The sequence below is a fragment of the Phocoena sinus genome, chromosome 12 (genome assembly GCF_008692025.1).
Source record: "Phocoena sinus isolate mPhoSin1 chromosome 12, mPhoSin1.pri, whole genome shotgun sequence".
Taxonomy (NCBI): domain Eukaryota; kingdom Metazoa; phylum Chordata; class Mammalia; order Artiodactyla; family Phocoenidae; genus Phocoena; species Phocoena sinus.
This window is the reverse complement of record NC_045774.1, coordinates 40,214,305-40,239,066: the sequence shown is the minus strand read 5'-3', so window position 1 is coordinate 40,239,066 and position 24,762 is coordinate 40,214,305. Positions and strand designations below refer to the sequence as shown.

Genomic DNA, 24,762 nt, shown 5'->3' with positions numbered 1-24,762 from the left:
TTGCTGACACTTTGTATTTTAAAATTTGTTTCATGTGTGAAACAAATACATGTGTGGAGGGGAAGGAGAGACGGTGGCCTTATTACCATTGGGTGATGGTGAAATTCCTAACTCTCTACCTAGGTCTCCTCCGATACCATCCTACCAGGGAGAGGCAGGGGTGCCTCATTACTGGCAGCTGAGAATGGAAGTCCAGGCTGAACCCCAAGTCTTGTTGGCAATATTTTCTAAAGTGGTGTTTGTCTGGATTAAAGTGGTCACTATCTACAAATTTTGTCTTGGTAGACTGCCCTTTTCCTGGTCCTTTGGTTAGAGAGAGCAGGCTTTTACTGCCCAGCCCTCATTTTTCTTCCTGCATCTGTTGGCAATCTTAATTACTCAGCCTAGGATATACAAGGCAAAAAGAAAACCCAAGAAACATCACCTCTGAGTTGTTCCTTAGGTCCCAAGGTCCCTAGCCAGTCTGCCTTCTCTCCATCTTCCAGAGTCACATATAAAACATAAGATGATATCCAGAAATCTTAGCTGTACACAGGATGAGGGAAAAGGGAAAGATCATCTACTCCATCTTTTAAAAGTAGAAATTATCTCTGTACTTTTTTCATTATGAATGTTTAGACTCCTTAAAGGCTGGATGTAAGTTCCATCATATAAATTAGACAATCACACGTAAAAAATTTTTTATTCTTAGCCTATTTGAAATCATTCTTTATTCTTATATTATTCATGTGATTAATATTGAGTCTTAGAGAATTATCTGCTTGTATCAAGTACAACTGCTTTATAACCATAAGTAGATAGAAGACAGGCCAATTTAAAGTCCATGGGTACAAAACAACTTTGAGTTGTTATGGTATAGCTGAAGCGCAGAAGGATTCAGAAGGTGATGGATTAGAAATTGTGCTGAATTCCTCTTTCCCTTGGTTAATTATGCCAAGAAGAGGGTGTATGAAAAAAGGAGCTTTGGTAAAAGAATCACACGATGGGCAAATACCACACGAAGAATGCAATTAAGGCTAGACCAATAACGATATATGATGGTGCTCACAAGGTTAAAGTGAGTGGAAAAACAAAGGAATTGATGCTTTTGCCCCTTTAGCATCAGCCATTAGGGATCCTCCTTTCAGGCCTCAGGCTTTTATCATCATAGCACCTCTTATGCTTTCTTTCATGAGCTTTAATGTCTCTGTTTCTGCTTATAGCAGGCTGTATATGTCTTTTTTTTAAGTGATTTACTAGTGCTTTGATATTATCAGATAACCTAAATTATTAAAGATTTTGGTCTCATTACTGTATATTTGAAACAGTAACTGGCTAGGATCCCAGGGGGCCAACTGAGATAAAGGAAAGTGTTATAGGAATCAGATCCATAGATAAATGAGTAGACTGACAAAGTGAAAGAGTGGCATGGACATATATACACTACCAAATGTAAAATAGATAGCTAGTGGGAAGTAGCCGCATAGCACAGGGAGATCAGCTAGGTGGTTTGTGACCACCTAGAGGGGTGGGATAGGGAGGGTGGGAGGGAGCGAGATGCAAGAGGGAAGAGATTTGGGAACATATGTATATTTATAACTGACTCACTTTGTTATAAAGCAGAAACTAACACACCATTGTAAAGCAATTATACTCCAAAAAAGATATTTAAAAAAATTACTTTGTATAAGCACTTTCACTGACATGGAAAATTCTGTACAATACTGTATTGAGTGAAATGGCAAAAGAAAATAGTATGGTAGGTATTAAATCTTTTTGGCTAAAATTAACTTAGTGCTAACCTTATCCTTCAGAGATTACAGGTAAATATCAGTTTCTTCATTTTGTTTATAATTTCTAGTTTTCCTAAAATGATCATGTATTTCACACAATAATTTAGTTGCTAAATGGTTAATACTTGAATTAAAGTAGTAGCAGAGGACATGGATGAGAAAGAAAGATTAAAAAAAAATTAAGAATAAACTCTAAGACATGGTAACCAAGTACATGAGAGTCAGAGGATGAAAGAAAGAGAGAAGTCAAAGGGAACCAGGCTGTTTCTTTCAATTACTGTACTAGGTATATACTAGTGACAGCAGTAAGAAAAGAGAATGCAAGAAGAATACATTTTAATACTTTCCATGGCATCTCATATAGATAAAATCTAAATGGCAGGACAAAATGAGAAAACTAGATTAAATGCTCAGAGGAAAATTAAAAAATATATATAGCCAGAAGTAAACTTGAAACAAAAATACAGCCCCCACTTTTTTTTTTTTTTTTTTTAAAGAGGACACTTGACTCATGTCATCTTATCCTAAGTGATTATGTGGAGGCACCTAATGCACACTGTTGCTCAAATTTTGCCCCTAATGTTATTCTCCCCACTGAAAGGAACCAGAATCCCTTGAACTATGTTTAGGAGCCGAAAAAGTGAGTCTAGATGACCTCATTGCTGTTACTATGCCAGGATTCTTTCAGAGGAAAACAGAAAAAATAAATTAAAATTTAAAGGACAAAGAGGCCAGCTTAAACAAAAACTCTTAAGAGTCCAAGTTGTGATAATTTGAGCATTTGAAGTATACAGTTATACAAAATGTATTATAGTTATAAAGCATACCAGTTTCCAACACTGTCTATCACACATGTTGTACATGTTATCTAGTGACCAACTCAAATTATATGAATCCTACACTAGAATTCCAGTTATAAACTATATTATCAATATTAGAGAACAGAAATAGGAAGAACATACTTGGAACATATTTAAAATTGTATATTTAATTATTAGGTCACAAATAAAAGATTAGTGGGAAACAATGATTAGAAGATAATGTGAGAAATAGAAGCTTCTTTTTATACGGAGACAACTCTACAAAGACAGATATAAGAGTAGAAGAAATTAAACGTGCAATTGATGATGGAATCCAATGTTTAGAATGGATAGACAACAAGAGGCTAGGTTAGTAAATTCAGGGGAAACTAGAAGTCAATCAGACCTACAGAGACCTTCCTGACAAGAAACTATGTTCTCTCCCAGAGCTGAATGAAATAAACACATGAAAATGAAGGAAATTTATAGAGGTTCAGGGAACATGTCCTCGTTAGTTCTATGCTAGGAAAAAGGTCTCAGATATAGTTGGGGGTAGGGTGGAAAATACACACAGACCAAAAATAAGGTCATGAAAAGGAAAAATCTAACTCATGTTTTAAAAAAATTAACTTCGGCCTGTGAGCTCTGGGTCATATAATCTATCACTTCTCCGAGTGACTCATTATAAGTGAGTGCAGGAATGTTAGGCAATTACACATCTACATTGTCTCACTTGTTCTTAAAAGCTAAAACCCGGAAAAGAAAACTCTGGAAACAGCAGGAGCTCAAGCCAGAGAAAGTTGGAAATTTTCTCTCCTGATAGCTGTTTAGATGCCCTGGGTTTAAATCAATTTGGGAAGACTACTGATGGATTGTTCGCCCCCTCCTTACCATTACCTACAAAGGACAGTAGCTGCCCATAGTGGGGAGCAGAACAGGGAGTCAACAAGTAGGTTCTCAATAAGTTTCTTGTTAACTGAATTTCCTTTGTCTACCTCCTTTTGGATTCAGATCGTATAATTTATAGAGAAATTAAGACGAATTCATTCACTCAATATTATAATTATGAAAAAATATTAATGAAGGTACATGGTATCTATTGTGCACTGCAGAGTCTTAGGTAGAGATTTTGGGGAGAACATGCAGCATAGGTAATGATAATTTTAAAATCTTTGGTTCTTGATAACTGTAGATTGCTTATATTTAAAACCCAAGTTGACCGAGACTTTCAAGATGACAGAGGAGTACGACATGGAGATCACCTTCCTCCCCACAAATACATCAGAAATACATCTACATGTGGAACAACTCCTACACAACACCTGCTGAATGCTGGCAGAAGACCTCAGACTTCCCAAAAGGCAAGAAACTCCCCATGTACCTGGGTAGGGCAAAAGAAAAAAGTAAAAAACAGAGACAAATATTAGGGGTGGGACCTGCACCTCTGGGAGGGAGCTGTGAAGGAGGAAAAGTTTCCACACACTAGGAAGCCCCTTCACTGGCGGAGCCGGGTAGCTTTGGAGCCATGGAGGAGAGCGCAGCAACAGAGGTGCGGAGGCCAAAGCGAAAAGATTCCCACACAGAGGATCGGTGCCGACCAGCACTCACCAGCCCGACAGGCTTGTCTGCTCACCCGCAGGGGCGGGTGGGGGCTGGGAGCTGAGGCTCAGGCTTCGGAGGTCAGATCCCAGGGGGAGGACTTAGGTTGGCTGCGTAAACACAGCCTGAAGGAGGCTAGTGCGCCACAGCTAGACAGGAGGGAGTCTGGGAAAAGGCCTGGACCTGCCAAACAGGCAAGAGACCATTGTTTCAGGGTGTGCGAGCAGAAGGGATTCAGGGCACCACCTAAACGAGCTCCAAGGCTATCCACTTGGACAGCAGAGATGCGCATGAGATGCTAAGGCTGCTGCTGCCGCCAACAAGAAGCCTGTGTGCAAGCACAGGTCACTCTCCACACCTCCCCGCCCGGGAGCCTGTGTGGCCCGCCACTGCCAGGGTCCCGTGATCCAGGGACAACTTCCCCGGGAGAACACACGGTGCGCCTCGGGCTGGTGCAACGTCATGCTGGCCTCTGCTGCTGCAGGCTCGCCCCCCATTCCGTACCCCTCTTTTCCCCTGGCCTGACTGAGCCAGAGCCCCCTAATCAGCTGCTCCATTAACCCTGTCCTATCTGGGTGGGAACAGACACCCTCAGGCGACCTACACGCAGAGGCGAGGCCAAATCCAAAGCTGAACCCCAGGAGCTATGCGAACAAAGAAGAGAAAGGGAAATCTCCCAGCAGCCTCAGGAACAGCGGATTAAATCTCCACAATCAGCTTGATGTACCCTGCATCTGTGGAATACCAGAATAGACAACAAATCATCCCAAAATTGAGGCGGTGGACTTTGGGAGCAACTGTAGACTTCGGTTTTGCTTTCTGCAGCTAATTTGTTTCTGGTCTCATGTTTATCTTAGGTCAGTATTTAGAATTTATTATAATTGGTAGATATGCTTATTGATTTGGCTGCTCTCTTCCTTTTTTTTTTTTTAATATAGAGATGTATATTTTTCCTTTTTCTCTTTTTGTCAGTGTGTATGTGTATGCTTCTTTGTGTGATGTTGCCTGTATAGCTTTGCTTTTACCGTTTCTCCTAGGGTTGTGCCTGTCCTTTTTTTTTTTTTTTAGTATAATTTTTAGCGCTTATCATTGCTGTATCTGTTTTTTCTTTGGTTGCTTCCTTCTTGCTTTTTTTTTCTTTTTTTATTACTTAAATTTTTATTTTAATAACTTTACTTTTATTTTTTCTTTCTTTCTTTCTCCCTTCTGAGTTGTGTGGCTGGCAGGGTCTTCGTACTCTGGCCAGGTGTCAGGCATGTGCCTCTGAGGTGACAGAGCCGAGATCAGGACACTGGACCACCAGAGACCTCCGAGCTCCACATAATATCAAACAGTGAAAGCTCTCCCAGCAATATCCATCTCAATGCTAGGACCCAGCTCCACTCAAAGACCAGCAAGCTACAGTGCTGGACATCCTATGCCAAATAACTAGCAAGACAGGAACATGACCCCACCCATTAGCAGAGAGGTTGCCTAAAATCATTATAAGGTCAAAGACACCCCAAAACACACTACTGGACACGAGCCTGATGACCAGAAAGACAAGATCCAGCCTCATCCACCAGAACAGAGGCACCAGTCCCCTCCACCAGGAAGCCTATACAACCCACCGAACAAACCTTAGCCACTGGGGGCACACACCAAAAACAATGGGAAATACAAACCTGCAGCCTGAGAAACAAGACCCCAAACACAGTAAGAAAAGCAAAATGAGAAAACAGAGAAACAAACAGCACATAAAGGAGCAGGGTAAAAACTCACCAGACCAAACAAATGAAGAAGACATAGGCAGTCTACCTGAAAAAGAATTCAGAGTAATGATAGTAAAGATGATCCAAAATCGTGTAAACAGAATGGAGGAAATACAAGAAATGTTTAACAAGGACCTAGAAGAACTAAAGAGCAAACAAACAATGATGAACAACACAATAAATGAAATTAAAAATTCTCTAGGAGTCAAAGGAAGAATAACTGAGGCAGAAGGACAGATAAGTGACCTGGAATATAAAATAGTGGAAATAACTACCGCAGAACAGAATAAAGAAAAAAGAATGAAAAGAATTGAAGACAGACTCAGAGACCTCTGGGACAACATTAAACACACAAACATTTGAATTATAGGGGTCCCAGAAGAAGAGAAAAAGAAAGGGACTAGAAAATACATGAAGAGATTATAGTTGAAAACTTCCCTCACATGGGAAAGGAAATGGTCAACCAAGTCCAGGAAGCGCAGAGAGTCCCACATAGGATAAAGCCAAGGAGAAACACGCCAAGGCACATATTAATCAGACTATCAAAACTTAAATACAAAGAAAAAATATTAAAAGCAGCAAGGGAAAAACAACAAATAACATACAGGGAGTCCACAAAAGGTTAACAGCTTATCTTTCAGGAGAAACTCTGCAAGCCAGAGGGAGTGGCAAGACATATTACAAGTGATGAAAGGGAAAAACTTGCAACCAAGATTACTCTACCCAGCAAGGATCTCATTCAGATTCGACAGTGAAATTAAAACCTTTAAAGACAAGCAAAAGCTGAGAGAGTTCAGCACCACCAAACCAGCTTTAAAACAAATGCTACAGGAACTTCTCTAGGCAGGAAACACAAGACAAGGAAAAGACCTATAATAACGAACCCAAAACAGTGAAGAAAATGGTAATAGGAACATACATATCGATAGCTACATTAAATGTAAGTGGGTTAAATGCTCCAACCAAAAGACATAGACTGGCTGAATGGATACAAAAACAAGACCCATATATATGCTGTCTACAAGAGACCCACTTCAGAGCTAGGAACACATACAGAAAGTATGGGGAAGGAAAAAGATATTCCATGCAAATGGAAATCAAAAGAAAGCTGGAGTAACTATTCTCATATCAGAAAAAATAGACTTTAAAACAAAGACTAGGGCTTCCCTGGTGGGGCAGTGGTTGAGAGTCCACCTGCTGATGCAGGGGACATGGGTTCGTGCCCCGGTCTGGGAAGATCCCACATGCTGCGGAGCGGCTGGGCCTGTGAGCCATGGCTGCTGAGCCTGCACATCCGGACCCTGTGCTCTGCAATGGGAGAGGCCATAAGAGTGAGAGACCTGTGTACCACAAAAAAAAACCCCGCCCAAAATCCCCCAAAAAACCCAAAGACTGTTGCAAGAGACAAAGAAGAACACTACATATTGATAAAGGGATCAATCGAAGAAGAAGAAATAACAGTCGTAAATATTTATGCACCCAACATAGGAGCACCTCAATACATAAGGCAAATAATAACAGCCATAAAAGGGGAAATCAACAGCAACACAACCATAGTAGGGGACTTCAACACCCCACTTTCACGAATGGACAGATCACGCAAAATGAAACAAAATAAGGAAACACAAGCTTTAAATGATACATTAAACAAGATGGGCTTAATTGATATTTATAGGACATTCCCTGCCAAAACAGCAGAGTACACTTTCTTCTCAAGTGCTCATGGAACATTCTCCAGAATATATCATATCTTGGGTCACAAAACAAGCCTTGGTAAATTTAAGAAAAGTGAAATTGTATCAAGTATGTTTTCTGACCACAATGCTATGAGGCTGCATATCAATTACAGGAAAACAATCTATAAAAAATACAAATACATGTAGGCTAATCAATACACTACTAAATAACCAAGAGATCACTAAGAAATCAAAGAGGAAAACAAAAAATACCTAGAAACAAATTACAATGAAAACACAATGACCCAACACCTATGGGACACAGCAAAAGCACTTCTAAGAGGGAAGTTTATAGCAATACAATCATACTGCAAGAAACATAAAGCATCTCAAATAAACAACCTAAACTTACACCTAAAGCAATTAGAGAAAGAAGAACAAAAAAAACCCCCAAAGTTAGCAGAAGGAAAGAAATCATAAAGATCAGATCAGAAGTAAATGAAAAAGAAATGAAGGAAACAATAGCAAAGATCAATAAAAATAAATGCTGGTTCTTTGAGAAGATAAACAAAATTGATAAACCATCAGCCGGACTCATCAAGAAAAAAAGGGAGAAGACTCAAATTAATAGAAGTAGAAATGAAAAAGGAGAAGTAACAACTGACACTGCAAAAATATAAAGCATCATGAGAGATTACTACAAGCAACTCTATGCCAATAAAATGGACAACCTGGAAGAAATGGACACATTCTTAGAGAAGCACAACCTTCCGAGACTGAAACAGGAAGAAACAGAAAATTAAACACACCAATCACAAGCACAGAAATTGAGACTGTGATCAAAAATCTTCCAACAAACAAAAGCCCAGGACCAGATGGCTTCACAGGTGAATTCTATCAAACATTTAGAGAAGAGCTAACACCTATCCTTCGCAAACTCTTCCAAAATATAGCAGAGGGAAGAACACTCCCAAACTCATTTTACAAGGCCACCATCGCCCTGATACCAAAACCAGACAAAGATGTCACATAGAAAGAAAACTACAGGCCAATATCAGTGATGAACATAGATGTAAAAATCCTCAACAAAATACTAGCAAACAGAATCCAACAGCACATTAAAAGGATCATACACCATGATCAAGTGGGGTTTATCCCAGGAATGCAAGGATTCCTCAATATATACAAATCAATCAATGTCATACACCATATTAACAAACTGAAGGAGAAAAACCATATGATCATCTCAATAGATGCAGAAAAAACTTTAGACAAAATTCAGCACCATTTATGATAAAAACCCTCCAGAAAGTAGGCATAGAGGGAACTTTCCTCAACATAATAAAGGCCATATATGACAAGCCCACAGCCAACATCATCCTCAATGGTGAAAAAATGAAACCACTTCCCCTAAGACCAGGAACAAGACAAGGTTTCCCACTCTCATCACTACTGTTCAACATGGGATCTAATGAAACTTAGAGGCCTTTGCACAGCAAAGGAAACCATAAACAAGACGAAAAGACAACCTTCAGAATGGGAGAAAATATTTGCAAATGAAGCAACTGACAAAGGATTAATTTCCAAATATACAAGCAGTTCATGCAGCTCAATATCAAAAAAGCCAACAACCCAATTCAAAAATGCACAGAAGACCTAAATAGACATCTCTCCAAAGAAGATATACAGATTTCTAACAGACACATGAAAGGATGCTCAACACCACTAATCATCAGAGAAATGCAAATCAAAACTACAATGAGGTATCACCTCACACCAGTCAGAATGGCCATCATCAAAAAAAATCTACAAACAACAAACACTGGAGAGGGTGTGGAGAAAAGGGAACCCTCTTGCACTGCTGGTGGAAATGTAAATTGATACAGCCGCTCTGGAGAACAGTATGGAGGTTCCTTAAAGAACTAAATATAAAACTACCATACGACCCAGCAATCCCACTACTGGGCATACACCCTGAGCAAACCATAATTCAAAAAGAGTCATGTATATACACATACATATAGGTGATTCACTTTGTTATAAAGCAGAGACTAACACACCATTGTAAAACAATTATATTCCAATAAAGATGTCCAAAAAAAAAAAACCCAAGTTGAACCAGATTATAGAGCCAGACGTACATGTGCATGCACACAGACAAATAAGCATGCCTGCCTTACAAAAGCAGTTATTTGTTTAGTATTTCTGCAGCTTACCCCCCAAATTAGTTCATCTTAGCTTATAGACAGAAAACAAGTATGCTATGAGACTGGAGATATTAAAAACTTTTATCATCTTCTATCTCAATCAGTATCACGCTCACCTGGGTTTACTTAATAAATATTGTTTGCCTCCCACGTGGAAAATATTAGGTAGTGAAGAGAAGGTGCAAAGAGGTAGTATTGCAAACTGATACTAAGCATGAGTTTTGGATTCAGATTGCTTGAATTCACTTCTTGGGTCTGCCACTGTGAACTGAGCTGGTTATCTAACATTTCCTGGCTTTTGTTTCCTTATCCATAAAATGCAGACTATCTTATAAAGTTGCTGTTAAAAGTAACTGAGTTTTGTGTAACCTACTAGACCTTGCTGGGCAGAGAGGTCAAGATCTACTTTTGAAAGTAGCTCAAAATCTAACAGTGGACACGGTATCAGAGTAATGTAGAACTAAGGTCAAATCTTGTGGGAAGTGCCCCAGATTCCAAATAGAACACAGTTTTAATGGTAATGTTCTACTTGTTTATGTTGTTTCTGAGTCATGGATAGGACCGAACAGGTGATTTCTCTCTTGTCTTATCACCATCCCTGTAAGAGAGAAACTCAGAAAACTACACCTTTACTTAGGGTGTTTAAACTGAACAATATTCCAAGCTGCTGCTTTCTCATTTTGTTCTGTACCTTTTTGCATTTGCAAAACCTATTTTAAATATTTTCTATTATGCAACCAGTGATAAATATATATTTCTAATACCTATTTTTAAAATATTTGGGGGCGTATGAAACAGGTGAACTGCTCATTTTACACTAAAATTTTGGAGAATAATGTTTGATTTCTTGCCCATATATATCATATTCCCTGAAAATATAATTTCTCCAACAAAATATAAACTTATTTTTATTTCCCATTTTTAATTTTACAGCAAATGATACAAACATGAAAACCATAAAGCATGGCTGATAAAGAGGACAATCATTCTCAAATTAGAGCTTTCAAGAAATCTAGCTTATACTGACATTAGAACTTTTTCTTAGACTATCTTTATTTAAGATAATGTTAATTAAAACATGATAATTTTAGGAAGCATGCACGCATATAAATATCTGAACATAAAACAACTTGCTTGCTGGTTTAGACAACATAGTTATCCGCACACACACACACCCAAATTTCCTTAAAAGTCACTAAATTTATTTGGCTAGATGTGGCGGAGTTTCAAAATATGTCAAAACATTCAATAAAGTTCCAAAAACATAGCAGTATGGTATAGCTAGGTGAAAGCTGGTGAAACCAAGCAAACTGTTACCTAGGCAAAGGTAGATTTAGCTTCCAAGGCCTCTGAAATAGTACTAAAAGAAAGCTGAGTAATTTCTCAAATTTTAATTTTTGTTCTCCAGGACCACAAATTTCTCAGAAGTCAATGGACTTCTGGAATTAATATCATGTATTCTAGATATGATATGCCAGTATTAGTCTTCAGGAAAACACAGCTTCTGCTAATATACTCTTCAAGCCAAAAAACTCACAAAAATTAAAACATACTCACCACCTCCACTGATTATATCAGGTTTGGCCTTCATCATTTTGCAAAATTGTCTTCGGCAGTTTTCTATCCACTCAGTTTGCTTATCAGACATTTTGAAGTGCAACAGAAGTTTGCCAAGATCATTGTCTAATAAGAAAGATGACTTGTTATGTTAACAAAACATGCTAGATACACTGAAAAATAAGTATTCAACTTACTTATGTAAACAGTTACAATTTCCAGAAAAAGTATTTTACTTTATCTAGACAGACAAGGTCACTTGCCCTCATGAAACTTACATGTCATAAAGCATGTGTGTGTGTGTGTGTGTGTATGCCTGTGTGTATGCATATACTATATATACACAGATAGGAGTGTAATTGAGCATAATCAAGACATACATAAGAAGTGTATATAACAACAACAACAAAAAAGACATACATATTCCAATGGTCTAAACTGGTTTTATTTAGTCCTAAAAAAGCAGCTACATATCCTCACACAGTCCTCATGGTCATCATATATAAAATTATATGATTAAGTATATAAATCATAATTTATTCAACTTTCCACATTTGACAATTAGGTCACTAAAAAACCTTCTCATATCAAAGCTACAGACATATTCTTTCATACAATCATCATGAGTATATAATTATACCAAACATATGCACACTAATATACACACAAACCGGAAAGAACTGTTTTGTTGGAAGAGTGTATAATTCTGATATTTAGTACTAATCTAATCTATTCTCTTTAAGTATCAAGACCAGAATGATTCTGTAATATTCCATAAATGGCCTCAATCAGAAGCAATATCTAGAGAAAAATGAAACTGATTTAGTCAAAGGAGAAAATTATTATTTTTAATAAAGATTCTCAAAACCTTTAAACAAGAAATATCAAAGCTGATAATTTTGTTGAAAATTATATTATTAACAGCAGAGTATTAATGTTAAATGCATCTCAATATAAGTTAGGTAAAAGACAACTGAACAGCATTAAAATGGAATTTTTATAGTTTCCATTTAGAATATCTACATTACTTATTTCCCAAGAACAAACTATCTAGAACCTATTAAGAATCACTAATGGTTTGTACCTCTTAATCCCCTTCACTGATCTTGCCCCACCCCCCATAGGTGTAAAGTAAGATACAAGGATAAAATTACAGCACAGAGAATGTAGCCAATATCTTATAAAAACTTTATATGGGGCAGTCGTGCACAAGCTGAGGCGCCGGCACAGCCGTCTCGCCCTGGCAACTCTGGTCTGAAGTGCCGGGTGTGAGGCCTCTTCATGCAGTATCCTGTGAGCAAGTGAAATTAGATGAAGCACAAAGGAAAAAAAGGGGGGACCTTGAAGATGGCGGAAGAGTAAGACGTGGAGATCGCCTTCCTCCCCACGGATACACCAGAAATACATCCACACGTGGAACAACTCCTACAGAACTCCTACTGAAGGCTGGCAGAAGACCTCAGACCTCCCAAAAGGCAAGAAACTCCCCCCGTAACTGGGTAGGGCAAAAGAAAAAACAGAGACAAAAGAATAAGGACGGCACCTGCACCAGTGGGAGGGAGCTGTGAAGGAGGAAAAGTTTCCACACACTAGGAAGCCCCTCCGCGGGCGGAGACTGCGGGAGGCAGAGGGGGGAGTTTCGGGACCGCGGAGTAGTGCACAGCGACGGGTGCGGAGGGCAAAGCGGGGAGATTCCTGCACAGACGATCGGTGCCGACCGGCACTCACCAACCCGAGAGGCTTGTCTGCTCACCCGCCGGGGCGGGCGGGGCTGCGAGCTGAGGCTCGGGTTTTGGTTTTGGACGGAGCTCAGGGAGAGGACTGGGGTTGGCGGCTTGAACATAGCCTGAAGGGGTTAGTGCACCACGACTAGCCGGGAGGGAGTTCGGGGAAAAGCCTGCACCGGCCGAAGAGGCAAGAGACTTTTTCTTCCCTCTTTGTTTCCTGGTGCGCGAGGAGAGGGGTTTAAGAGCGCTGCTTAAAGGAACTCCAGAGACGGGCGCGAGCCGCGGCTAAAAGCGCGAACCCCAGAGACGGGCGCGAGCCGCGGCTGAGGGCGCGAGCCCCCGAGACGGGCGCGAGCCGCGGCGGGAAGCGCGAGCCCCAGAGACGGGCGCGAGCCGCGGCTGAAACCGCGGAGCCCAGAGACGGGCGGGAGACGCTGGGGCTGCTGCTGCCGCCACCAAGGGGCCTGTGTGCGAGCACAGGTCACTCTCCACACCCCTCTTCCGCGGAGCCTGTGCAGCCCGCCACTGCCAGGTTCCCGGGATCCAGGGACAACTTCCCCGGGACAGCGCACGGCGGGCCTCAGGCTGGTGCAACGTCACGCCGGCCTCTGCCGCAACGTCACGCTGCCTCTGCCGCCGCAGGCCGGCCCCGCACGCAGTGCCCCTCCTTCCCCCATCCCCCAACCCCCGGCCTGAGTGAGCCGGAGGCCCCGAATCAGCGGCTCCTTTAACCCCGTCCTGTCTGAGCGAAAAAACAGACGCCCTCCAGCGACCTACACGCAGAGGCAGGGCCAAATCCAAAGCTGAGCTCCTGTGAGCTGTGAAAACAAAGAAGAGAAAGGGAAATCTCTCCCAGCAGCCACAGAAGCAGCGGATTAAAGCTCCACAATCAACTTGATATACCCTGCATCTGTGGAATACCTGAATAGACAAGGAATGATCCCAAATTGAAGAGGTGGAATTTAGGAGCGAAATCTATGATTTTTTTCCCTTTTCCTCTTTTTGTGAAGGTGTACGTGTATGCTCCTGTGTGACATCTAGTCTGTATACTCTAGCTTCCACCATTTGTCCTAGGGCTCTATCCGTCCATGACTTTTTTTAAAAAATTCTTTTTCTTAATAATTAAGTTTAATTGTAATAACTTTATTATACTTTACCTTCGTTCTTTCTTTCTTTCCTTCCTTCCCTCCCTCCTTTAGACAACGAATCACCCCAAATTGAGGAGGTGGTCTCAGGGAGCAGGATTTATGATTTTTCCCCCTTTACCTCTTTTTGTGAAGGTGTATGTGTATGCTTCTGTGTAAGATTTTCTCTGTATAGCTTTGCTTCCAACATTTGTCCTAAGGTTCTATCCGTCCCTTTTTTTTTTTTCTAAATATTTTTTAATTCAATAACTATATTATACTTTATTTTATTTTTACTGTATCATCTTTCTTTCTGTCTTTTTTTCCTTCTTTCCCTCCTTCCTTCCTTCCTCCCTCCCTCCCTCCCTCCCTCCCTCCTTTCTTTCCTTCTTTGCTTCTTTCTTCCTTCCTTCCTTTCCTCCTTTCCTTCTTTCTTTCCTCATACTTCTACTAATTCTCTCTACTTTTTCTCCCTTTTATTCTGAGCCGTGTGGATGAAAGGCTCTTGGTGCTCCAGCCAGGAGTCAGGGCTCTGCCTCTGAGATAGGAGAGCCAACTTCAGGTCACTGGTTAACAAGAGACCTCCCAGCTCCACATAATATTAAACAGCGGAAATCTCCCAGAGACCTCCATCTTAACACCAGCACCCAGCTTCACTCAACGACCAGCAAGCCACAGTGCTGGACAACCTATGCCAAACAACTAGCAAAACAGGAACCCCACCCATTAGCAGAGAGGCTGCCTAAAATCATAATAAGGCCACAGACACCCCAAAACACACCACCAGACGTGAACCTGCCCACTAGAGAGACAAGATCCAGCCTCATCCAGCACAACACAGGCACTAGTCCCCTCCACCAGGAAGCCTACACAACCCACTGAAACAACCTTAGCCACTGGAGACAGACATCAAAAACAACGGGAACTATGAAAGTGCAGCCTGCAAAAAGGAGACCCCAAACACAGTAAGATAAGCAAAATGAGAAGACAGAAAAACACACAGCAGATGAAGGAGCAAGATAAAAACCCACCAGACCTAACAAATGAAGAGGAAATAGGCAATCTACCTGAAAAAGAATTCAGAATAATGATAGTAAGGATGATCCGAAATCTTGGAAGTAGAATGGACAAAATGCAAGAAACAGTTAACAAGGACCTACAAGAACTAAAGACGAAACAAGCAACGATGAACAATGCAATAAATGAAATTAAAATCACTCTAGATAGGATCAATAGCAGAATAACTGAGGCAGAAGAACGGATAAGTGACCTGGAAGATAAAGTAGTGGAAATAACTACTGCAGAGCAGAATAAAGAAAAAAGAATGAAAAGAACTGAGGACAGTCTCAGAGACCTCTGGGACAACATGAAACGCACCAACATTCGAATTATAGGGGTTCCAGAAGAAGAAGAAAGAAAGAAAGGGACTGAGAAAATATTTGAAGAGATTATAGTTGAAAACTTCCCTAATATGGGAAAGGAAATAGTTCATCAAGTCCAGGAAGCACAGAGGGTCCCATACAGGATAAATACAAGGAGAAACACGCCAAGACACATATTAATCAAACTGTCAAAAATTAAATACAAAGAAAGCATATTAAAAGCAGCAAGGGAAAAACAACAAATAACACACAAGGGAATCCCCATAAGGTTAACAGCGGATCTCTCAGCAGAAACCCTACAAGCCAGAAGGGAGTGGCAGGACATACTGAAAGTGATGAAGGAGAATAGCCTGAAACCAAGACTACTCTACCCAGCAAGGATCTCATTCACATTTGATGGAGAAATTAAAACCTTTACAGACAAGCAAAAGCTGAGAGAGTTCAGCACCACCAAACCAGCTTTACAACAAATGCTAAAGGAACGTCTCTAGACACGAAACACAAGAGAAGGAAATGACCTATAGTAGCGAACCCAAAACAATATATAAAATGGAAATAGGAACATACATATCGATAATTACCTTAAATGTAAATGGACTAAATGCTCCCACCAAAAGACACAGATTGGCTGAATGGATACAAAAACAAGACCCTTATATATGCTGTCTACAAGAGACCCACTTCAGAACTAGAGACACATACAGACTGAAAGTAAGGGGATGGAAAAAGATATTCCATGCAAATGGAAACCAAAAGAAAGCTGGAGTAGCAATTCTCATATCAGACAAAATAGACTTTAAAATAAGGACTATTAAAAGGGACAAAGAAGGACACTACATAATGATCAAGGGATCGATCCAAGAAGAAGATATAACAATTGTAAATATTTATGCACCCAACATAGGAGCACCTCAATACATAAGGCAAATACTAACAACCATAAAAGGGGAGATCAACAGTAACACATTCATAGTAGGGGACTTTAACACCCCACTTTCACTCATGGACAGATCATCCAAAATGAAAATAAATGAGGAAACACAAGCTTTAAATGATACATTAAACAAGATGGACTTAATTGATATTTATAGGACACTCCATCCAAAAACAACAGAATACACATTTTTCTCAAGTGCTCATGGAACATTCTCCAGGATAGATCATATCTTGGGTCACAAATCAAGCCTTGGTAAATTTAAGAAAACTGAAATTGTATCAAGTATCTTTTCCGACCACAACGCCATGAGACTAGATATCAATTACAGGAAAAGATCCGTAAAAAATACAAACACATGGAGGCTAAACAATACACTACTTAATAATGAAGTGATCACTGAAGAAATCAAAGAGGAAATAAAAAAATACCTAGAAACAAATGACAATGGAGACACAACGACCCAAAACCTATGGGATGCAGCAAAAGCAGTTCTAAGGGGGAAGTTTATAGCAATACAAGCCCACCTTAAGAAGCAGGAAACATCTCGAATAAACAACCTAACCTTGCACCTCAAGCAATTAGAGAAAGAAGAACAAAAACACCCCAAAGCTAGCAGAAGGAAAGAAATCATAAAAATCAGATCAGAAATAAATGAAAAAGAAATGAAGGAGACGATAGCAAAGATCAATAAAACTAAAAGCTGGTTCTTTGAGAAGATAAACAAAATAGATAAACCGCTAGCCAGACTCATCAAGAAAAAAAGGGAGAAGACTCAAATCAATAGAATTAGAAATGAAAAAGGAGAAGTAACAACTGACACTGCAGAAATAAAAAAAATCATGAGAGATTACTACAAGCAACTCTATGCCAATAAAATGGACAATCTGGAAGAAATGGACAAATTCTTAGAAATGCACAACCTGCCAAGACTGAATCAGGAAGAAATAGAAAATATGAACAGACCAATCACAAGCACTGAAATTGAAACTGTGATTAAAAACCTTCCAACAAACAAAAGCCCAGGACCAGATGGCTTCACAGGTGAATTCTATCAAACGTTTAGAGAAGAGCTAACACCTATCCTTCTCAAACTCTTCCAAAATATAGCAGAGGGAGGAACACTCCCAAATTCCTTCTACGAAGCCACCATCACCTTGATACCAAAACCAGACAAGGATGTCACAAAGAAAGAAAACTACAGGCCAATATCACTGATGAACATAGATGCAAAAATCCTCAACAAAATACTAGCAAACAGAATCCAACAGCACATTAAAAGGATCATACACCATGATCAAGTGGGGTTTATTCCAGGAATGCAAGGATTCTTCAATATACGCAAATCTATCAATGTGATAAACTATATTAACAAATTGAAGGAGAAAAACCATATGATCATCTCAATAGATGCAGAGAAAGCTTTCGACAAAATTCAACACCCATTTATGATAAAAACCCTCCAGAAAGTAGGCATAGAGGGAACTTTCCTAAACATAATAAAAGCCATATATGACAAGCCCACAGCAAACATCATCCTCAATGGTGAAAAACTGAAAGCATTTCCACTAAGATCAGGAACAAGACAAGGTTGCCCACTCTCACCACTCTTATTCAACATAGTTTTGGAAGTTTTAGCCACAGCAATCAGAGAAGAAAAGGAAATAAAAGGAATCCAAATCGGAAAAGAAGAAGTAAAGCTGTCACTGTTTGCAGATGACATGATACTATACATAGAGAATCCTAAAGATGCTACCAGAAAACTACTAGAGCTAATCAATGAATTTGGTAAAGTAGCAGGATACAAAATTAATGCACAGAAATCTCTGGCATTCCTATATACTAATGATGAAAAATCTGAAAGTGAAATCAAGAAAACACTCCCATTTACCATTGCAACAAAAAGAATAAAATATCTAGGAATAAACCTACCTAAGGATACGAAAGACCTGTATGCAGAAAATTATAAGACACTGATGAAAGAAATTAAAGATGATACAAATAGATGGAGAGATATACCATGTTCTTGGATGGGAAGAATCAACATTGTGAAAATGACTCTACTACCCAAAGCAATCTACAGATTCAATGCAATCCCTATCAAACTACCACTGGCATTTTTCACAGAACTAGAACAAAAAATTTCGCAATTTGTATGGAAACACAAAAGACCCCGAATAGCCAAAGCAATCTTTAGAACGAAAAAAGGAGCTGGAGGAATAAGGCTCCCTGACTTCAGACTATATTACAAAGCAACAGTAATCAAGACAGTATGGTACTGGCACAAAAACAGAAAGATAGATCAGTGGAACAGGATAGAAAGCCCAGAGATAAACCCACGCACATATGGACACCTTATCTTTGATAAAGGAGGCAGGAATGTACAGTGGAGAAAGGACAGCCTCTTCAATAAATGGTGCTGGGAAAACTGGACAGGTACATGTAAAAGTATAAGATTAGATCACTCCCTAACACCATACACAAAAATAAGCTCAAAATGGATTAAAGACCTAAATGTAAGGCCAGAAACTATCAAACTCTTAGAAGAAAACATAGGAAGAACACTCTATGACATAAATCACAGCAAGATCCTTTCTGACCCACCTCCTAGAGTAATGGAAATAAAAACAAAAATAAACAAATGGGACCTAATGAAACTTCAAAGCTTTTGCACAGCAAAGGAAACCATAACCAAGACCAAAAGACAACCCTCAGACTGGGAGAAAACATTTGCAAATGAAGCAACTGACAAAGGATTAATCTCCAAAATTTACAAGCAGCTCATGCAGCTCAATAACAAAAATACAAACAACCCCATCCAAAAATGGGCAGAAGACCTAAATAGACATTTCTCCAAAGAAGATATACAGAATGCCAACAAACACATGAAAGAATGCTCAACATCATTAATCATTAGAGAAATGCAAATCAAAACTACAATGAGATATCATCTCACACCAGTCAGAATGGCCATCATCAAAAAATCAAGAAACAATAAATGCTGGAGAGGGTGTGGAGAAAAGGGGACACTCTTGCACTGCTGGTGGGAATGTGAATTGGTTCAGCCACTGTGGAGAACAGTATGGAGGTTCCTTAAAAAACTACAAATAGAATTACCATATGACCCAGCAATCCCACTACTTGGCATATACCCTGAGAAAACCAAAATTCAAAGAGAGTCATGTACCAAAATGTTCATTGCAGCTCTATTTACAATAGCCAGGACATGGAAACAACCTAAGCGCCCATCATCGGATGAATGGATAAAGAAGATGTGGCACATATACACAATGGAATATTACTCAGCCTTAAAAAGAAATGAAATTGAGCTATTTGTAATGAGATGGATAGACCTAGAATCTGTCATACAGAGTGAAGTAAGTCAGAAAGAAAAAGACAAATACCGTATGCTAACACATATATATGGAATTTAAGGGAAAAAAATGTCATGAAGAACCTAGGGGTAAGATAGGAATAAAGACGCAGACCTACTGGAGCACGGACTTAAGGATATGGGGAGGGGGAAGGGTAAGTTTTGACAGGGCGAGAGAGAGTCATGGACATATACACACTAACAAACGTAGTAAGGTAGATAGCTGGGGGGAAGCAGCCGCAAGGCACAGGGATATTAGCTCGGTGCTTTGTGACAGCCTGGAAGGGTGGGATGGGGAGAGTGGGAGGGAGGGAGACGCAAGAGGGAAGACATATGGGAACATATGTATATGTATAGCTGATTCACTTTGTTGTAAAGCAGAAACTAACACACCATTGTAAAGCAATTATACCCCAATAAAGATGTTTAAAAAAAAAAAAAAAAAAAAAAACTTTATATGGGGCATAATCTATAAAAATACTGAATCACTATGTGGTACACCTGAAACTAATATAATACTGTTAAGAGTCAGTTATACTGCTATAAAAAAATCACTAGTGGCACATGACTGGAAAGACAAATGCAGTTTGTTTTTCATTTTTGTTTCCTTCTGTGTCATTCTTTCTATCCATGTGTAAGCCTGCCTTTTATAACCACCACCATCTCCTTCAAATAGAGAATGTCCATACAGCTCTTCTGTAAATTACCTGCTTTTTTTTTTTTTTGCGGTACGCGGGCCTCTCACCGTTGTGGCCTCTCCCGTTGCGGAGCACAGGCTTCGGACGCGCAGGCTCAGCGGCCATGGCTCATGGGCCCAGCTGCTCCGCGGCATGTGGGATCTTCCCGAACCGGGGCACGAACCCGTGTCCCCTGCATCGGCAGGCGGACTCTCAACCACTGCGCCACCAGGGAAGCCCACCTGCTTTTTAAAAATCCTGTTACCTTTTGCCTCTTCCCTCCGGCTCTACAGCCTCATCTTGCTCTCCTGTCTCTCTCCCTTCACATTTGCTATTCTATTTTGCTTTTTCATCTCATTCTAAGGAAAAGAGCACAGGCACTAGACTGTAAACAATTCTGAAGCAGCAAATGTGGTATGCATCTGAATCTACCAACTGGTAGAAAGGCTAAAGGGCCCAATTTAGTACCTGGAAATTTGATTTGAGACAATAAACAAATGCTGAGCTGGAGACAGAGTGCCTGCAAGACTCCTAGAGAGACAACTTTGTATGCTCATAACCTCTGGTTATCGTTTCCCTCAGCTCTCAGTGGAAGCGTGAGCTCTTCAATATGCAACGTCACGGCTAAAAATATTTAGTGATTTGATATGTTTATTGAAAATTTGTATCTGTGATGTTACCAAGTTTGAGGGAAACAGTTCCTTTATCCCCCCCCTCTAAATTTGGAACCAAATGAAAAGTAGACAGGAGAAGATAAATGGAGTTCAAAATATCAGTGCTAGTACTATAACAGCTAAATTAGGCACCATAACTTGGATCTCCTGCCACATAGACTTACAAGTATCTCCCCTGCACTGAATATATTCAATTACAGACAATGACAGACAACCAAAGGCCTCTCCTGACTGCTCTTGTTAGGAAAGGTATGAGTATAATCTAAAGATAGGCTAACTTAAAAAAATTTTTTAAAAACAGAAAAAATAAAATGGTAGGCTAACTTGGAAATACAGCCTTTAAGTAGGCTAATCTAAGATTTTCCATTCCTTCTCCAAAATTCACCTACCAAACATTTTTCTTTCCTAACTTTGTACAGAATAAGTGAGGAAGTCCAGAGAGAGGCTAATAATCTTACTCCAGCAAAAGCCCTTGGCCATGGAGAATGAGGCAAGGGGAAACGGAATCAAAGGAATGGTACCATAGGAATACAGTAACTCTGAATCAGTGATTTGGGGAGTAGAACAAGCATGAACGATACACAGAATTTCATGTTTGCCAAAATTTCTATGTTTATAATCACACACAAAAAAATAAAAACCAGAGTCCTGCTTCTGGTCATGAAGGAGAAACTAGAAACAGACTTGCCGTCCTGCCATAAACAACTTGACAAATGGGTAAAATATACCCAAACAGTTTTCAGACACTGGCCAACAGGCAGTACAGGACCGTCATGTCTGAGAAAAGGGAAACTAATGAGGTAACTTTTACACTTGGGCCCTGTTTTTTTTCTGGAATCACTTTCAAGATCACTGTGCAGGAAGGGGGATGCCCTGGAGGTCTGGCTGAGTTAAAGAGACAGAAGTCAAATTGCAGAGAGGCTGAGGAGACTAAAATCTGTGGATCAGAGTACTGAAGAAGATGAACAAAGGAAGAACTCCAGAAATCTGTATAAGTATTTGTCAAGTTGGTTGCAAAGAATCAGCTGTGCAGTTGAAGAGTGAAGCTCCACAAGACTGGGTAAAGAACAGCTGAGAGCTGTAAAATGAACAATTCCCAGAGGATACACAGGGTTAGAAGATGTCCAAGTTCCAAACAGAATGTGAAGCGTCCTCCTTAATTACCAGAGTGTTCCACAGACCAGAAGAGTCACACCTTAGTAACAGAGTTAAATTAGCCATAAAGACAACTTTGCACCTACCCTAACAAAAAATGAAAGCCCTGAATGATCAAACTGATCCACGAGTAACTTGACTGCATGCCCAAAAATGTCCATTACTCTTTAAAGACAACAAAATCTAGCACTCAACTATGTAAAATTAATAATGTTGAATATTCAATTAAAAATTACTAACATGAGAAAGGGGGAAAAAACAACTCATAACCAGTAGTTAAATCAGTTAATACAAAGACTCAGAAAGGACTGAGGTGATACAATTAGCAGCCCAAAATTTTAAAGCAGTTGTTTTTAAGGATTTTAAGAAAATACAAACAAAAAGTGATGTTTAACCAAATCGTAGTTATCTACACTGGTATCCTACTTAGTAAAATGATACAACCAAGTGGTACATGTAACAAACTAGATGAATCTCAAAACCATTATGCTTAAAGAAAGCAAGCACAAATAAAGTATCCTATGTGATTCTATTTGTATGAAGTGCTAGAATAGAAAAACGAATCTATAGCTATAGTTCTCAAATGGACTAAGTTTTGCTCCCCATATTTCAGTACTGTCTATAGATACTTCTGGCTGTCACAGCTGGGAGGGGTGGGTGCAAAGAGAGAGTTCTATGGGCATCTAGTGAGCAGAGACCAGGAGGCTGCTAAAAATCCTACAATGCACAGGACAGCTCCCTCTGGCAACAAGCAATTAAGCACTTACTACCACTGAGTAAAATGGAAGAAAGGAAAATCATCAAGTTTCATGTTTACAAAATTCAATTAGAGTCAACAAATTCTTTGTTATGGTAAGCACCATAATCTTTTCATACTTGATGACATTGTATAATTTATTTCTCAAAAGATTATTATATAGAAGATTATACTTATACTATAAATAACGTAAAAAGAACCTCAATTTCAAGGGGAGGAAAAATGTAAGCTTAATATAAATGCAAAGAAAATCTATACAGAAAACTTTTAGCACTTCTTTCCAAGGATATCAGACATTTTAAATGCCCATTTTATACAGAATATCATAAACAACTGCTACAAAAGAAACAAATAAATGGAAGGTTTCATAAACTAACTAGCAGCAGATTCCTAGGCTTAATTTGGAAAGTCACCCTTCTTTCTATTAGACTGAAGCTCATTTGTGAAATATTTGCTTCCAATTTGTGTTTTCTGCTTATCTTTTCTTTTTCCATGTAGATTAATACAATTATTCCAGCTTACTCTTAATACAACAAATAAGAAGACTCTGTAGTGGTCTCCAAGAAGCAACTAGACAGATGCTTAATATTAGTTCTCCCTACATTTCTAAATGTGAGAGTATCTAAATTCTTCCATGTCTTTATTTTGTTTGAACTGTGAGTTCTTAAACCCATGACATCTATATGTTATATAGATTATTCCTCACTTTGGAATTATCATATCACTTTTCCTTTTAATATGTGATAATTAAGCATGTACTATAAGAGAAATTAGTGAAAAGTTTTTTTAAAAAAATAAGGAATTAGTTTTCCCTTATTACCTGCACCTAAACTAGCAGGTGATCTATTTCTGCTGGTTGCCATTCATGTTTGTTGCAAACATGAAAGTAAGAAGCACATGAAGAGTTTTACCATTCAAAAGTAAATACTTATTCTGATTTTTAAATGAAGTATCTCAACAGCTGCAGCTCAAGATTTACTACACTGGAAAGAAACCATAATCTTATATCCCTATTCTCAGTTAACAGGATGATGCCAAATCAAAGCCATTTACCTTTACCTGCAGAAAATAAATTTTAATTCCAAGGTTAGAAACAATACAGAAAGAAAAAAGAAAAAGTGTCTGACTTGACATAAAGGCCTAGATAAATATTTAATAAAAGGGAGAATTCATCACTAAAAATATTTATAGACTATATGTGTAAGACATAATACAAAAAGGCTTTTAAAATCAGAATACCCATCATCATGTTGCATTACATTTCATGTAGTATCATATTATTTTTCAAAGCACTTTCAATTTTTCCCATGGGATTCTATTTTTAGTTGATTGGAGGAAGAGTGGTAATCCTAAATCTCACATAATTTATCAGACTAGAAATAGAAGCAACCTAGTCTACTCATTTGTTAATTTGGCAATTTTCATTCTTTTATTAAAATGTAGTTGCCATTATAGGTCATCTCATTCTCCCTTTTCTCCTCTTAAGTTCAATTCTACTTACTATGTAGATAATATTCCAATTTTGAATCTAACTATTAGGATTATATAATGATTGTCATCCCATTTGTAAGTTAAAAAGACATGAAGATAATTCGTA

The 24,762-nt window shown here is 39.1% G+C and overlaps 1 protein-coding gene across 3 annotated transcripts in view; it reads right to left on the bottom strand.

Moving 5' to 3' along the window:
• TBC1D32 (TBC1 domain family member 32) overlaps window positions 1-24,762 on the bottom strand; it is a 209,463-nt gene that overhangs the window by 58,297 nt on the left and 126,404 nt on the right. For all 3 annotated transcript variants that reach the window (XM_032651612.1, XM_032651613.1, XM_032651614.1), the window contains exon 27: window positions 11,363-11,488. In XM_032651612.1, the coding sequence (XP_032507503.1) occupies window positions 11,363-11,488 (126 nt within the window). The remainder of the gene's footprint in view (window positions 1-11,362; window positions 11,489-24,762) is intronic.